Source organism: Zonotrichia leucophrys, chromosome Z, assembly GCF_028769735.1.
Source record: "Zonotrichia leucophrys gambelii isolate GWCS_2022_RI chromosome Z, RI_Zleu_2.0, whole genome shotgun sequence".
NCBI classification, from domain to species: domain Eukaryota; kingdom Metazoa; phylum Chordata; class Aves; order Passeriformes; family Passerellidae; genus Zonotrichia; species Zonotrichia leucophrys.
The window spans coordinates 58,655,237-58,673,178 of NC_088200.1; the positions used below are offsets into that span (position 1 = coordinate 58,655,237).

Consider the following 17,942-nt stretch of genomic DNA (forward strand, 5'->3'; position numbering starts at 1 on the left):
CCTAAGTACTAAAGGTTGATGGGATAACATATTAATAAGAATTTAGCTTGATAAAAGAAGCCTTTCTTTCAGTACACTGCTTCAGTGAAGATGGGAGGGTGGAGGAAGAACACCAGCACTCTGTGGCGTTTGAGAATATCTGATTTTTTTAAAAAAACCCTGAAGCTGAAATTGCATAATTCTTACTAAGATTACTACCATATTAACTATGTTCACAGAATCATAGAACAGCTATGGCTGGGAGGGACCTCTAAAAGTCATCTTGTGATCCAAGGGATTGCACAGGACAATGTTAAAATGTCCAGACAGCATCTGAACATCTCCAAGGATGGAGACACCAAGACCTCTCTTGGCAATCTCCTCCCACTGGTGCTTGGTCCCTCAGAGTGAAGAAGTGTTTGTTCACAGGGAACATCCTGTGTTTCACACTGTTTGAGCCCACTGCTTCTTGCTCTGTCATAAAGCAACACTGAAAAGAGCCTGGCTGCATATTCTTTTGTGCCCTCCATTCAGGTATTTGTACACAAACAGCAGAGATATCCCTGAGCCTTCCCATCACTGGACTAAACAGACCCAGCTTTCAGCTTCTCCTTGTGAGAGACATTTCAGGCCCTGCAGGATTGTGGTGGGCCTCTGATGGATTTACTAGAGGAGCCACTATCAAGCAATAGCATGTTTCAGGTACAGTGCAGTCTTTGTGCGCTCCTGAAGTCTCTTCTTTCATAACTTTTTTAACAGTTGGTTTTTATCCAGAAACAGCCAGACCTGACTGCACTACAAACACATTAGGAAATTACTTTGAAGTAATTTCTCCACTATATTAATTGTTGTGGCGGTTGCTGTAAATACAGCTAAGAGTGAGAATTGTTTATCTATGAATAAGATTAATTTATCCCTGTAAATATATTCACATGGCACTGTTGATTGGGCAGTCACTGACTGCTTTGAGTGCATGAATGTAATTACTGGTTGCTAACTGACAAAGAAATTGCAGATGAGGATCTTGAAAGTGTGGAGATTGTCTTCTTGACGGCACTAAAGTGATGGAATGTACCATGCCAGTATTCTCTTAGGTTACAGAAGACTCCCAGTATCTGACAGTATTTGTATTCATTCTAGCTCATGCAAACTTCTCAAAGAAACTAGAATTAAAATAAATGAAAAGTCAAGACTCATATGATTCTGTTCCTACAGGGACAATGATAAGAGTTTAAGTTGAAGTTTTGCTCTGCATTACAACACTAAGGATAAAATGACAGAACCACCAAACTTTTTAAAAATAAATTTAATTTTAGCTATTAGAAATATCCCCAATAAGTTCACCTTTCCACAAAGGCTTAGATTTTAAAGAGAGTTCACATTTTTTTAAATGAATAAACAGCTAAATAATTTTAATATTAGATTCAGATTCTGTTTAACTGAATAAGAAAGCAAGTCAGTGTCAGGAATAGGAAGGAATAAAAATTTTTTATACTGTCAGTTAATTTCTAGGATCACTGATATGAGCATAGAACTTAACTTCAGAGTCAAACAAACTGGATCAAATACATGAAATCAGCATGTGATCTTCAATGGTTCTACAGATGCCAGCAGTACTCTAATGACTTTTGCATTATATTCTAAGGTAAGTCAAGCCAACTGTCATACAAAACAGTTAAAAATGCTGTTTACTTTATATGGGTGTGTCCAGCTTCCTGATACACAGAAAAATTCAGCACTGTAAACAAGCCTTCTAATACAATCCACAGAAAAAAAATTGTTCATTTTATGGTTCACACTTTAGCATGATTACTATAGTTTAATTGCGCTCAGGAGAAACAGGTTTGTACCTGGACCTTTCTGCTTTATTGTTTTTTATTAGGATGCCATTTTCCGGATCATGTAGTTCAGAATGCCGCCATTGTGGAAGTAAGTGAGCTCCACATCCGTGTCAAATCTCATGATGGCATTAAAGGTTTTCCCAGTGTCCAGCTGTTAGGGTCAAAGAAAGTCATTCAAGGAGCAGAACCATGCACATGTTACTTGACATCATAGTAAAATAAATACTACTAGCATAGTTTTGCTATCTTAAAAAATTGTGATAGAAAGCAAAAGTGAACAGGCACCAATGCTTCTATTCACACTAAACTACAGGAAGCTGCTTGAGAGGAAAGTGGTTTAAGATAAACCAGAACAAACAGTATGGAGTCTCTTTGCACTTGCTGCTTCATTTATAACTGAGAATTTTATAGTGGACTCTGAGTGGTTAGACCAGACTACAGGATGGCTTTGTGCTAATTTAAACAGTTTGTGCATCCTGCTTTTTTATCCTGTCATAGTAAATCACAGAATGGTTTGGGCTGGAAGGGACATTAAGGATCACCTAGTTCAAACCCCCACTGCCATGGGTGGGGAATTTTCCACTAGAGAAGGTTGCTCAAAGCCTTATGCAACCTAACCTTGAACCCTTCCAGGAGAAGGAATCCACAGCTTCTCCAAGCAGTAGTTCCAGTGCCTCATCTCAAATTATTCCTTGTATCTAACCTAATTCTACCCTCCTCAAGTTTAACCCCCTATTAGAATAACTATTTTAATCTCCTTCACTGTCTCAATTCTTCTCCCTATTTTAAGCTAATCTCACTGCCATATGACAAAGCATATGTTTTGAACAGAAAGTTAATTTTGAGTAAAATTACAGTGATTCAGAAAATTCATCACTTAGGTGTCTCATACCTTAATCTGGACATTCATCTGTGGTTTTAGGTTTTCAGGAATGATAATAGTATAACGCTCCCGTCCAGTGAGTCCTAAAGTTCCTGCATCCTCTCCAGGTAAATACTGCAGAGGAATCACTCCCATTCCTACTAGGTTGCTTCTATGAATTCTCTCATAGCTTTCAGCAAGCACAGCCTTGACACCCTGGGAAATATACAACAGGTTGAGTTATTTCATGGTTCAGAACAGTCTTTCTGTAGTCACAAGAAGAAAATTGGTTTGTTTGTGATTCCCTCCATTTAATTTACCAGATACTGGTAGAGTCAGCAGGTCTGACAACAAACTGTCCAGGATGATTTGATTGTACATTAACTTTCACACCTCTCTAAAAGAAGCCTGACTCAAAAAAGTAAAACATTTTCTCAGGAATCCTGCATCTACTTTAACATGTCTTACGCAGTGCACCACTAGTCATTTCCATTACTGCTCCTAATTCAGTGTTGCCCTCTTATAAGCACCAGGGTGCAGTTTAATTAATTTTGAAAATTTGACATGTTAATACAGTTAACACAAAAACTCATTGCCAGAAAAAAACCTCCAAAAACCTAGATGAACTTAAATACCAACTCTCTTGTGCATTTTTCTAATAATGCAAGAAAGCTTGAATCAGAGTTCTTTATGTAAACAGTGTAAGACTGGACGGACAAAGAAAGAAACAGGTATTTCACTGTATATGGATCTGGATTTGGCTCCCATGGTGAAGCTGTGCTAACTTTAATTTTCACTGATACTCTTCTCTTACACTTTCTTGTTTCCTTGCTAAGTGAGCTTACAGATGCTGCTGAAAGCAGACCTATGGCTTATGGGGCTACGGGAAGTGGAAGTATAGAAACTGGCCTTTCAAGTTTGGCCTTATGGACTTCTAGATGAAGATTAGTCAAGCCTTCCAGTTGGAACAAGAGCTATTAATATTAAATAGCTTTTGCCAACTCTACTGTATCTCTTGGAGGCAGCTGAGATTTCAAAATATCTCTTGCCACCAAAAGTGAGAATGAGTTACCCAGGATTTTGTCATAAGCTAGTTGTACTAACAAATAAATGCACTGTTAACACTGTCCTCCTAGTTTACTGTAGCCACTCACCAAGAGGAACGGTCCCTTAGCAGCCCAGTCTCTGGAACTTCCTGCACCATATTCCTTCCCAGCCAGCACAATCAGAGGATGACCAGCCTGCTTGTATCTTTCTGCAGCATCAAAAACGTCCAGCTGGAATAAAAATGCCAAACGCTTTGTAAAGTTTTTGCGAGTGGAATCACAGTTCCAGGGAAAGGAGGGAAAAAAGTGTCCCCACATAAACAATTGAAGCCCACAACTTCCACCAAACAGCAGTTTAAGGATATTGACCACACAGCACTTTGTGGCTTCTAGTCTGATCTCCTTCCTAACACAAACCTGCACCTTCCATTGGTGCTTTTACAGTGGTTACATTCTCCACTGACAGGCCTGAAAGGACCATATTGCATAGGTACATGTGACTGCTTCCCTGAGTCAGCTCCTGCCCCCTCAATTAGCTTTACTTAAAAGGTACTGAAGTAAATGACCTAAGCTGGTAAGAAGGAAAGCCAGCACTAATCCACACTTGTCAGTAAGCCACAGTTTAGAGCACCATGTGTACTTACAGTTTCCCCAGAAGGGAAGTGGATTGTCTGAGGTCCTTGTTTATCAATAAACTTGTTGACCAAGCGAATGTTTGCAAATGTCCCTCTGGCCATGACAGCATCATTCCCTCTGCGGGAGCCGTAAGAATTGAACTCTCGAGGAGTCAAGCTATTAAGGGAAAAGAAGAAAGGAAACTGTGTTAGTTTTGGACTAAAAGCACTCTGCTCTAAAAAAAGGAAGTAATAAATTGGTGTTTCTGAGGCAGGTATGTGTGTAGTTCCCAGCCTAGCTGTAGCACCCGGTTAGCTAATACTTCACCTTTGAGATGTTTTGAAGGAAAAGTAATTTACACATAGCTACAGTTTGGTCAGAAAAAGCAGCTTCCATAATGTTCTCAACTCTTGCCCTAGAAATAGTACCCAACAGTGACGCAAGGATATAATTCACATTAAGTCAGCAGATGCAACACCATTTTTTTCTTAATAGCTGGTGCCTAAAGAGCCTCATTGTTTATACTACTATAGCATCTAGAACAATGGAAGAGCACTGTGCTAAATATCTAAAAGGCAGCAGGAATCTCTCCTGCAAGTTAGAACTACAGAAGAAAAATTTCACTTGCAAACAGAAATATGAGAATGAGGGCACTCATCACTGCAGCCTAACCAGCCTAACAAAAAATGCACTAGAATGTGATAGAAAATTACACTGCTTGCACTGGGCTACATCCAAACTGCAGCTATGACATACAGCATCTGTTTTGTAATGCATGTAGAACTATTCAGATTTCCAAGTTACTGATGGCAGGGGGTCAGAGAGTCCAGAGCAGTTGGTTTTCAATCTTCTTCACTGTTTTAATCTATTCTCTTTCCAAAATTATTAGGTCTAGTGAGTTTTTATGTCAGTGCTGTTGCTCAAAACACCACTGAAGTTGTAAGAAGTGCTAAAATCAGAGAATAAAAGCATTATATTGCCTGTGAAGTCTGAATAAGTCAATTTGGTAAGTCCTTGTGTTGCCTTTAGTTGAACCCCAAGTACTAAACTGACAGACTGGCCATCGAAAAAGATGAACATTTTACAAGACTCCAATCACAAGAGATTTGCCAATTATTGCAGCTGCACTGAAACCTAAACTTCTGGATGTTCTGTAGTGCCTAAGAGCCTAGATATGTGAAATAGTTGCACACACTAGAAAAAATTAATATAAAATTCATTTTGGCACTAACGAAAACAGTCGTTTTGCTTTGATAGGGAGACAAATCTTGATTCCCTTATTTAGGAATAAATGTACAGGCTACTTTTCTTCCCCTATTTCCATAAAAAAGTCTTTAACTCTACAGGGATAACAGATGTACGCACTATTCTACTTCTTACACTTAGTGAGAGCTGCTGAAGTAGCAGAAAGAGAAATGCTTTTCTTTAATTTTTATGTTGTCCGGGCAGCTGTCAAGGTATACAAGTGTACGTGAACAGACAGAAGGTATCTGTGCCTGTTACATGGCATCACAGTAATGGTTTGTTTTCCCTCCCCAATGAATGACAAGAACAATAAGCAGCGCTTACCCTCTGCTGGTCAAATAACGGGCTGCAGGACTATTTCTTGCTATGTTCCCAGCTGGAGATATGTGGTCAGTTGTCACAGAATCCCCAAAACTCAACAGGACATAAGCACCTTCTATTGTTTTTGGGGTCTGAAGACCCAAAGTCTAAGCCATCATAAATACAAAGAAAACAATTAATGTATGAAAAATAATTCCTTTATCTTCCTCAAAAAAGTGGAAATTTCAAAATGAAGTCTCCCTTTTTATACAGATTAGGAGAAAGAAAAAATCCAACACAATTAAAAATCTTTATGTTCTTGAACAAATATGATGCCCTGGCTGTCTCCAGCAAGTTCATGCATGAAGAAAATACAGCAGACAAAAAAACAGTCAAGGCTTCCCATGACACATGAATGAAAATTGAGAATTCCTAGACATTAGCATGCATTAAAGTCTACATTTACTTTAAAATGGCACTGAATTACCAATTCAAACACTGAACTATTTGGTGCAACATGCGAGCAGGCAAAACAGTGCATTTAATTTCCTGCTGCTTTTCTTTGCTTGCTTTGTGAACATTTAGAAGCATTTCAACTTAAAAGGAAAAGGAGACTTTTCAAGAGCCCTGAAGTGAAAGGGAATCCTTACAATTTTGAGATTCACTCATGCCTTTGTATTAAAATGAACACAATAGCACAATTCTAACATTTAAGTACCAAGGCCTCAATAGGCTTTTATGAATCCTCTCAGGCCCCTTGAAGTGGCTTTCCTTCTCCTTCAATATGAGTCAAGATCACTGCACACTTTGGCTTGATTCAAAGGGAAAGCACGTACGTACCAGACCATCAAAGAAAGGAGGAGACTTTATATAAGTAGACTTGGGATTCCAAGTATACAGTTTATCTGAAGGAGCATCTAAGGCATTCCAAGCTTTGTTTACTGTCTGAAAAACATATAAAATACTTTCATTGACTTCTAAGTTTTCAGAAGCAACATAATTACTTCAGAATCCAGGTAAAATTACAAATTAAACTTTAGCAAAAGCCTTATGCATTTTTTAGAGCACTTTGGAAAATGCAAATGCTAAAATAACTATCTACATTATTTTTGGGGGTGTTTTTAATGATTCTATCTATTAAAAGATTTAGGAAAATCCTAATTTCATTACAAAAGAAGAGACATTCATCCTGGTTTTTGAGAATAACCTGTATTATGTACACAGGTAACACTTTATAATTGTCTATTGTTTTTTAAGTAATTTTAAGAAGCTTCCCTAACATAAAAACAATAAGAATATTTTGTTTCAAAGCTTGAGAAAGATTTATAGGAAGTTATTATGAAGTACAAGTCTTTTTCCCGATATCAATCCTATTAGTTAACGCAAATGAATTTTATGTCAGTTGAAAAAAAATCAAACATCTGTGAAGCTGGAATATTCCACCTTCTAGTATCAGCTGGGGTGGCTGTTGAAAACATATCATTTACATATCAGTATTTACATATCAGTAACATATCACGTTACCTTAAAAATACTGTAAGGAGCAATTTTCAAAACATGGCTGTCTGAAAGAATGAATTAATTATCCAGAAGATTTAAAAAAAAAACCCTCATCTGAATATCTGTCAGAACAAGAGCAAAACCTAGACATGAGAAAGGTTAATTTCATTATCATAATCATCTTATTTGATATCTTCAGAATAGCAGAGTACATCAATCAAATACTGCCAAAAGGATTAATTCACCTCTATTTTTTCGTAGACCTCCTTGAACATCCCAGGAATAACAAATTGACGCTCAACAGCCTGAATCTCATTTCTTGTTGGCCAGATATCTTTCAGGAAAATCTTCTTCCCTGAAGCATTTATTCCTGTATAAAATGATATTGTCAATTTTGTTGCATATATTTTTCATTAAGAAGAAAGAGAAGTTTACCACGATGGTCTCCGGCTATGTTTTCCTTGTAACACTCACAGGACACACTTTATTTCACTTGCAAGGATCTAACAAAAAACTGAGTCACAAACTTGATAATACCTGTACATAACTCTTCTTTTGTGACTTCCAATGGCCTTCCAGAACAATTTATAGAATCATTTATGCTGGAAAGGCTCTTTGAAGGTTCTTGAAGAGAACCTTCTTGAAGGCCTTTGAAAATCTACTACCCTGATATAACCAAAAACATGATCCAGTGGAATTAGGGGGAAGCCAAGCCAGAGCATTATTCTTTCTCCATCATCTCTGACTCCTTCTTGCTCTGACTCTTAACAATTGTATAATTTGTGTCCCACGGGTAGTTAGTACTTCAAAGCTCTTCCCTAGGACAAATGTTTCGGAAGTGCTTAATTCCCAAGAGTTTAGTTCATAAGCTGTGAAAAGAAGCATCCCAACACTGTCTTACCTAAAGGCTCTTTCTCAAAGTCGATCCGGATGGTCCCTGCTATAGCATAGGCTATCACCAGCGGCGGGGAGGCCAGGTAGTTAGCACGGGTGTTGGGATGGACACGCCCTTCAAAATTCCTATTGCCAGACAACACACCCACTGCCACAAGGTCTCCCTATAACATGGAGTTTGAGACAAAGATAGGTCAGGCTCTTGCAGAATCCACACACACAACAAGTCTGCAGAGTCTCACTGCACTGCAACAACAATGACCAGTCACAGAACTGTCTCCTGAACAATCCCAAAACACTTCCCACAGAAAAGAATATAGACTGAATTTACTTTGCACAGAGCTGAAAAAAGTCAACACACAGTGCAATACAGCTCAGAACAGCACACAGCAGAGAACAGCTAACATAAATGAGTCGCACAAGAAAAACTGCTTACCTGTGTAATGGCCTCAACAACAGACTCTGGTAGGGGTCCACTATTGCCAATACATGTCATACAGCCATAACCCACCACATCAAACCTATACAAAGTATAAAAATAATGGTGAACAAAAAGCTACCTTGGAGCAAGATATTTAACCACTCAGCAGATGGCAATGGTTACTTTCAGGAGAAACACTGTTTTAACGAATGAAATGCTACTGAGAATAGCATTTTTCAAATGCTCTATTTTTACAACTGCAGTGACTGTCCATGCACACAGAATGGGAAATGCGTTACCTAGCAAGAGGAACAACAGTATAGTGTCATTTACACTGTTTCAAAACAATTAGTCTTGAAAATAACCCATTCTCCTGCTTAAGAACGTAAGTCTTCAAGAAGGTACAGCAGGCCTTCATGATTGGTACAAAGCCAGCCAGCACAACAGCAATGTGTTTACTCAGGCAGGATCACACCATAAGGTACCTGCAATATCTTTTAAGTTGTACAGAGAAATAGTAATTCGATTGCATCACTTGCTTGTGGATGTTAGCTTGGCCAGGGAGAGAGAAATGGCAATAGTTTCTCACAGTGGTTTGTGAGAATTTTAGGGAGTTGAAGGAATGTGGTAACTTGTTAGTATAGACCATCTGCACATGGTGTTTTTCCACTTTGTTTTCCTGTTCTTCTCAAAGACAGTGTGTGAGGAAGATGTTTTTTATTAACTAATTAATCAAGTAAAATGTATCATATCAGTTTATATAAACTAGAGAACTCTTTGTAACAAAGCTTCTTTTCTCTTCTTACAATTGAATCTCTTGTCTGTTCTTGTGTCATTCTCAGCTCAAGAGTAACACTTGTTGATAATGCTTTCAGTTAAGCAGCCATAGCACAACAGTAAGAAAAGCACACTTACCCTAGTTGAGAAAGGTAATGCATAACTCCACTCTCCCTCAGATAGTAAGTGACAACCCCACTTCCTGGGGACAGGCTAGTTTTAATGTATGGCTTCACTGTCAAACCAGCTTCAACAGCTTTCTTAGCAAGCAATCCTGAAAAATACAGAGGATAGCTGCAGATTTTCCTGGAAGTGAGACAGTTTGGTTGATAAGCATGTTAGGAGAGATACCATTACAGAACTGGAACAGCAAAGGCATCAGCAATGAATCGGTACAGCAAGCCGACACCACTAATTCCGTGACAACCAGCTAGAGGACAAGTGCTCTGTTGAACTGTACATCCAGCCTGCAATTTCTGTTCCACTAGAAAACTGATGGAAGTTGCACTCAATAAGATGCACTCACTGGGGCAGCAAGAAGACATTCAAAATTCAGAGCACTATTTGTAAGACAAATGTCTCACAAAAAATGCAATGAAGACCTGTGAAGTTCCTGCTTACCATGGTGCAGTAACCCAGAGAAGAAAAAACTGCCAGCATAGGACTTGCTGACCTCAGGAGCAGAAGGCTCTGAGAGCACCAATGCTGGCCGCCCTTGCCTCAAACAAGTCATCTCACAACCCACAGATTGTTACACAAGTGCTGTTTTACCACTCCTGGATTTGTAATATGCATAGAGATATTTCAGTGGAAAGTCTTACCAGGCACAAATTTATCCTGCATTCCTTCCTTTGAAACAAATTGTCCATACTGAGATGCATGTTCAGAGAACAAGTCCTCTCCAGTTCTTTTCCAGGATGAACATAAAAGAAGCACCAGATAGGCAAACTATGCAAAACCTCACATTCCCAAGCTGCATTCTCCCCCTCACACATGACATTCATTTAGATAAGAAAATAGATAAGCTGTGCTTTGATCCAATGTGATCTCCAGCAGGAAGATGTGATCAAACTGGTTTGTCTTTGCCAGCTGTCTGGCACTTCTGTTAGACATGACCTGGACCATGACACTTTTAAGTGTTGTGTGAGATGGCTTACACATGCAAATTTAAAGAAGTGGTCCTATTCCTGAAGTTGCTGAGATTCCTTAGCTACTAGAAGAATCTGCAGAAACTGCAACTCTTGAATACTTCTGCAAATGAGACCATGAACAAATAGTCATCCTAGGAACTGACAGTTTGACAACCTGTTTGAAAGTGTTGGCCTCTGTCTTGCTGCCTATACCAGTTCGAAAAGATAGCATAGTCAAACTCTCAAAGTTGGCAAGGAAATGCCAGAACTTCAGTTCCTCTGAGCAACATTAATCCAACACCTCTTTAAGGTCAGACTAGGCTATCAAAGTTCCTACAGTACATACCCACTATCCCCACAGACACAGAGCCCCTGCATAGTGCACAGGATATATAGCAGAGCAGGAGTTTGAAACATCTGCTCATATCCTGGATTTTTTTCGCTTGGTTAGTTAATTGGGAACACTGTATGTTTATTTACTTTCATTTGAAACCTCATCCTGAAAGCCAAACTATTGTGTTTCTTCTTGGTATCTCTTTTGGGTATTCTCAACACTGCTGCTTGCAAATAGTTATCAGAGACTAACAGAATTACTTTTTCCTTCCTTGTCAAGGTCAAAACATAAATGCTGCTGTACAGAAAGGCTGCAAAGGTGAGAGTAGCCACTAAATCTGAGCACATACACCAAAATCCTTAGGACTACATTATTGAGGGTGCTGTGCATTACATAGTAGTGAATGCACTCAAAGTGCATTCAGCATCCCTACTGCTTCAGAGAAGGTCAAAAATGCATGTCATTAGCCTGGGAGTCAAACACTAGAGGAAACTATCCTCAACAGGCACAACTGAAGGATACATCCACACCTAGAACTAAGGGAATAGACAAGGCAAACAGAGTCTGCCTGGAGAAAACCTACTTCTTGATCCTTGGAAGAAAGAAATACAATATATTTTGGTGATAATGCAGAAAGGACCCGAGGAAAGCAGTATACTGTCCAGGCTGTCCTGTTAAAGTCAACTGGATTGGGACATCTTGTTCAATTCCGAACTCCATTCAATTCCTCTCAAAGTGGTAAGAAAATGAGCAGGTCTCTCCTTTCCTTCTCCTTTGCCCCACATCTTAGTTGATGATGGACTTTGAACCTTAGAGTTTAAAAGACCTTTGGCCTGGGAGGGGGTGAACTGCTGGTATGTAAAATATGCAAAGATAGATTCTGGTCTAAAAGCAAGTGATAAATATCACCTCAAAAAGCCAAACACAAAGTGACTGTTGACAGCCCAAAAGCTTCCCAGCACCACAGAGGAACAAATAGAAATTATATTTCTTTAACCAGGAAGTAATCCCCTCTGGTGAAGGGCCTTTGTACTGCCCAGTGCACATCCCTTCTGACCTTTGTAGGAATAAAGTCTGCATCCCATGAACAGTCTGACAGACTTGTAAGCCTCTGTGCAGCGATTATCATATGGTGACAGATACAATCTATGTATATGTTTACAGAGGAGAGAAAGAAATATGTAAACATGTAGCCAAGCACCTGGGAAACTGGGTCAAACTTGTCCAGTATAGACTGAACCCTTTGAGCTGACATTCTTCATTCCTATTTTTTTGCCAGAAGCACACATTAGGAATGACAAATTTTCTGTCCAGACTAGTCATGTTAAAAATGAACAATCTTGGGACCTGAAATTTTTACAACCAAGTTAGACTAACTGTTCTGTAGTGGTGCATACCAAGCTCACCTCTGGCTTCCCCTTGGATGCAATTAAGATGTAAATGAAAAGGCTGTGAAAGCTGGCAATCCCTGAGAATACAATTTGCTTCCTCTCCTCACACCTACCATGCCTCCAGACTCTCGTAACAGCTTTAGAGGACAACCGCTAGCTAAATGTGTGTTTTTCACTCTGATAACAGATCAGAGCACCTTCAGAGCACCCCAGAAGATCATTCTGCACTGTGCCTCTTCTGGCAACAGCCTCTTCTTATCTCTGTATATCAGCTTCTGTGCATTTGGAAAAGTATCAAAAGTGTTGCTTGCCTTGTAGAAAAGACAGTGCAGGAAGAATACATTTTTGTCAACTTGTATTTCTAACTACCACTTTCACAAGTCCTTCACTACCCTTAGAAACTAAGCTCAGTTTTAACACTCCAAATGACAAAACCAGCACTGCACACCTTGAATTACATCCGTGTTGTTGCTGACTTTAGGACACACTTTCAGAGCCACAGAGAAACTACTGCACATTGGGCCAATCAGCTTACCTGCACCCAACATAACTGAGGGATTACTGGTGTTTGTACAGCTTGTAATGGCAGCAATCACTACTGAACCGTGAGCAAGCTCGAAGTCATGGCCCTCAAAATTAAATTTCATTATGCTGTTGTGTCGGTCTGGTGCAATCTGGAATCCCTTGAATCCTTGCTGTAGGAGGAGAAAGTAAGAATCAAAATGAGTGGTTAATATAAACATTTTGACTGAACATTAGTATGGGCTGTTTTTTCAGCAATGAAAAGCATCTGTTAGTCACATCCATGCTTGTGCTTTTAGGTCTGATTGTGAAGGCTTGCATCTCTAGTCAACCAAAATTATGGACAAAAATTTTTTTTGCTGGAGATTCTCCTCTTCTCTGCTTACTGGTAAAACAGGCAGTCCTTGCAGAAAAATATATTTGTATTTTCTTCCTGCATGAATATACCCTTCTTTGAATTTCTCAGATGCTTCTTACTCCTGTTACAGATCTTACAGATTCCCGATCACACATAGTCTTAGCACACAATCTAGTCCTGAGATTTTAGCATAACATGTAAAATTTTTAAGCCAGGATTATCAAACAGCTTGATAAACCAGGAGTTGATTTGAGAGGCAAAGGTCTGACAGTTGGAAAAAATAAAAAAGAGCAAAGACCAAGTAGGCACTGTTCATGTCATGAAAACTTACATTTAGAGATCTGAAAGTATAAGATCACCTAAAGGAGTTTGGAAAATGTAACAAACCAAGAATTATGGGGAACTGCTGTAGTTTATGTTTCTTTTACATCACTGGAGTTCTGTAGTGCCTTTAACAAGGGTGGTTACTGTATCAGGTAAAGATTCAAACTGATTTAGAAAACTTAAGTATCCAGGAATATTCATTCAAATATAAATCCAGCTCCTCTTTCAATGACCACTTTTGACTGGATGATGCAGAATGTAGTCATTGTTTTCTGTCTTTACCACCACCATCCAAGAGTCACAGAGACACATGCAGTTCTGCTCTGCTGAACAAATTCAATATTTAGTGCAAAATTACATCGTGGATTCAGGGCATAACCTGCTTGGAATGCTTGGAGAGCTAAAGAGGTGGGTAGTTATCTCAGAACTCAGTGCAGCAGGTATTTTGTCCCTTCTATTAACAACCCCCTATTGTGGCAGAGTTCAGAAATCTCTAGTCTATGTCAAAATCGTGTTAGACCTAAGATAAGAAAGAAATACTACTCCAATAGGGCATGAACATCTTCATGCAAGAGAAGCAACATCACAATTTTAAACTATCTGTTGCTTGTCTCACCTCCAAAACTGCAGTCAAATATCCTCATTTATTTTTCAGTAGGCAAACAAACAATACACGACCCCATAATGTAGTTCCTGAACACCAGACAGCTTTTAGAAGCATGAATTAGTTTGTTTGTCCAAATGTTCCTACTCCCTACCTTGGCTCCCAGACAAGTCTCAAAGTCCTTTTTCATATCTGACACAGCAACTTTGTCCTGAGGTCTTTTTGGTCCACTGCAGCAAGGCACAACAGTATGGAGATCCAACTCAACAACCTGTTCAAGTAAGATAAACAGAGAGTGGTTGGGCACTGCCTGATAAGTTGAAGCCAGGTAAGCCATAGGTATGCTTACCTCTGCTGTTGAATCAATGCTAAGTCTGCATATTGTTATTTGCAGAAATTATTGAAAACACTTGAGAATGGGAAGAGCAGAAGAAAAGAAACACTTCTAATTTTAGACACTGCCAGCTCACAGGTATGGATATCAAAAGTACTGAAGTTATTGAAAAACCCAATGTAACTAAAGCATCTAAGCATTATAAATTATTTTTTAATTTGTCTTTTCACATGCTAGAAGCAGGTTAAAAAAATCATGTGAAGAGATACTGGAACTGATACAAAAGAAAGCAGACTATTCATCTACTCCTCATCCATCCTCCCACTTTGTTTTCGTAAGGTGCTACATCCTTCCAATTCTACTAAGATTTTTGAATAATCATGCAGACCCGAATACAAGTTACAACATAAAATTTTACAGTAGAGAAAACCAGAAATATTCTTGACTTTCTTGGACACAGAGTAAGATCCTAATTTTCTTGCACAGAAAATTAGCTGTGTGCTTTGTGGTTACCACAGAGGGTTTCTAAGGGTCCTGATTCACACTGTAAAACAACTGACTGAACAGAAAAAAACTGCATACAGGGCTTACACACACAACATCCACATTATCTCCACAGCTACAATTCAGTGTACTTTCAGTCTGGAAGGCCTTCTCAAAGCTCCATTGAACAAAACTGAAAGAATCTGCACCAGCTGGAGGTCAACTGAGAGCCAATCTATACCTACATCCAAGTTTTCACACCTGAAGAGCCAGCTGTCTCACTCCACTGGGCCTTAAAATAAGACAGCTGTGCAGACCAAAGCAAAAGCCAAGGAATCCCTTGACTATTTCTTAGTTTCTGTGAAAAACAGACAATTGTCGCAATAAAATAGGACAGGGCATAAAGCAAGGAGCCAGAAAACAGAGTAATTTCTAACCTGTGTGAAGTCCGGATCCTGAGAAGAGTTCGTGAAATCTCTTAGCATTCCCACAGCCTCAAGATACTTTTTTGTGCACATAACCTTTTCTTTGTCACGGCCTAAAATGAAAGCCAGATCCAGCAAAACCAAAATGCAAGTTAAATGCAGGAATCATCATCTGACAGAATAGAGCAAAAAAAGTGCATAACAGGCACGCTGTCAATAGCACTACAAGACTCTTTCAAGATAAATATTAGAGATCCACTAAAAACAAACTGATTGCACAGACTAAGTGGCTTTTGCAGAACAAAATCTTAGTTTCCTATTTTTGTCATCTGGACAGTCTAGGCTCAGGTTTTTGCCAGGCTGCGGTAAGTCTAACACTCAGCTCTTCCTAAACATGCATCCTAATTGCAAAAACTAGTCTCAATAAGTAAATACCAAGAAAAAAATGAACTGAAGCTCAGAAGGCTTCACCTGATTCAATTCCACTGCTAATGTCATATAGACCTGGCATCCTTTCAATTGCCCCTTAACTTAGAGTCTCTTCTTATACTCACCAGTTTGTACCAGGTACCCAATGCTAATATCATCCACTGGAAAATAGGCAGCTGTTGCTCCATACTCTGGACACATATTGGCAATGGTGGCTCGGTCAGCAATCGACAGCTGGGCAACACCAGGACCAAAAAACTCCACAAATTTACCCACTACTCCAACTTGGCGAAGATGCTGTTATAAAAATACAGTGCCTGTTCATCGCTATGTTTCAAAAGACATGAGCATGTCTGTTATGAAATCCTGCTTTTGACTCAGAAATCTCTTGTGAGGATTTCTACAGCCATTTGAAACCAAGAAGTTTTTTCTAAAATAATTCATGAATATGAGGACATAGAGATGTAAAGTTTCAATAATAAGATACAACATAGGACCATATTTCTTTGAAAACTTGCTCTTCCTTTCATTTAAACTAGAGGGCCTTGCAATTGTCTTTTTCTCAACATGATGTTCTAAGAGGAAAGAGAACTGCGTGGGGAGTTTTCACACAGCAAACCCAGGAAGATAGAAAAATAGAGAAAACCAACTGCACAAGTACATGTGAACACACACAACATTTGAATAAAATTATGAAAAAGTGTTGCCTTTTCCCTTTTGAAGGTCTCTCTGTAGACAGTATTCCATGATGAATTTCTGCACTAGATTTCTGACTTCCAACAACACTAATGCTGACCCAGTAATACTCTTAATTCAGTGACAATGCACAGAGTGAGTAAGCATGTTATAAATATATGACAAGAGTCAAACACCTGCACATGAAAGAAATAAGACTGCAATGCTTACTGTCTGGTTTCCAGCTTTTATATTGCCTAATTTTAAGTAGTGACCTCAAAAAACAAGGCATCAGGGTTCTTTTGAGGCAGAGGAAAAAGTGTTGCTCCAAAACACTACTGAATTCCAAAATACCCCAACATATATTTTGTGTGGGTTCTGGGAAACAGATTTGCCTAAAAAAATGTCCTTAATGAGCTGAATCCAATCCACAGAAAGTGGTAAAGGTTTTTAAAAATTCAAAATGGCTACCTGGAAGCACACGTAGGGTTCTTACACATTCTGTACAGCGGCTCTGTCCTACAGAATGTGTTTATCTCTCAGCAGTAACATCAAAATATCAAATCTTGATAATTTACCTTGGTAATGGTGAGCACAATGTCAGTGGATGTCACCAGTGGCTGAGGGTTTCCTACCAGCTTATAGCCAACCACCTCAGGAAGCACCATGCTGATCGGCTGTCCCAACATCACTGCTTCTGCTTCAATGCCACCCACACCTGCACACAACAGGAGGACAAAATGTGACTGTTCAGAAAGATATTAACATGTCAGAGAAAAACTTGTGAAGTCAATTGCCTGATGAGTGCTCTATTTAAGGTGTGAAAGGGGAGAGAAACCATACAGTCTGAGTCTTCTGCTAAGAGGCATTCCTCATCTTGCTGCTGTTCCTGCAAGGTTGGGCTTTTAAATTTCATTTAGTTTCATATTTTCATCCTTGTTCCTAAGTCATTAAATGGGATACTATGTGAATCTAAGGATGATTGGCTTTTACAAGAACAGATGTAAAATTTTTACTTAATATCTTAAATATGTAATGCAACAAACCAAGAACCACTGACATGGCACTGAATATGTGCTGTGAGTGAAACATATGCAGACCATGATTGCTGGTCACCAAACAAAAAATCAGAAATTATTTTGAAAGAAAGAAATGTTACTAAAGAATGCTAACATAAAAGGTACTTGTTAAGACAGAAATATTTTCCCTTATGTCCACTATGTTTCAGCAGGGTTTAGGAATGTGTAGGTGGAAACTGTTGCATAAGCACACCTCCACTATCAGAATTCCAGCTACTACTTAATATTGCTAATTTATTAAGGTGGCATATCAAGATGTCATAGTCATATGCAAAATAACGAAGCCATGATGTATATTATCTAGCAACTTAGCATTAAGCAGACAAGCCATCAAGCAGTTTTATAACTTTCTGCCTGTAGAAAGTCCCTCATAT

The 17,942-nt window shown here is 39.0% G+C and overlaps 1 protein-coding gene across 2 annotated transcripts in view; it reads right to left on the bottom strand.

Annotated features, from left to right (window-relative positions):
• Positions 1–1,280: 1,280 nt before the first annotated feature.
• The window catches only part of ACO1 (aconitase 1), a 55,194-nt gene continuing 38,532 nt past the window's right edge, over positions 1,281–17,942 (bottom strand). For both annotated transcript variants that reach the window (XM_064736350.1, XM_064736349.1), the window contains exons 7-21: positions 17,068–17,207; positions 15,940–16,111; positions 15,398–15,498; positions 14,298–14,414; positions 12,871–13,030; positions 9,619–9,754; positions 8,719–8,803; positions 8,290–8,446; positions 7,634–7,758; positions 6,729–6,833; positions 5,913–6,055; positions 4,373–4,520; positions 3,837–3,959; positions 2,713–2,898; positions 1,281–1,971 (exon numbers count right to left, since the gene is read on the bottom strand). In XM_064736350.1, the coding sequence (XP_064592420.1) occupies positions 1,858–1,971; positions 2,713–2,898; positions 3,837–3,959; positions 4,373–4,520; positions 5,913–6,055; positions 6,729–6,833; positions 7,634–7,758; positions 8,290–8,446; positions 8,719–8,803; positions 9,619–9,754; positions 12,871–13,030; positions 14,298–14,414; positions 15,398–15,498; positions 15,940–16,111; positions 17,068–17,207 (2,012 nt within the window). In that variant the 3' untranslated portion in view covers positions 1,281–1,857. The remainder of the gene's footprint in view (positions 1,972–2,712; positions 2,899–3,836; positions 3,960–4,372; positions 4,521–5,912; positions 6,056–6,728; positions 6,834–7,633; positions 7,759–8,289; positions 8,447–8,718; positions 8,804–9,618; positions 9,755–12,870; positions 13,031–14,297; positions 14,415–15,397; positions 15,499–15,939; positions 16,112–17,067; positions 17,208–17,942) is intronic.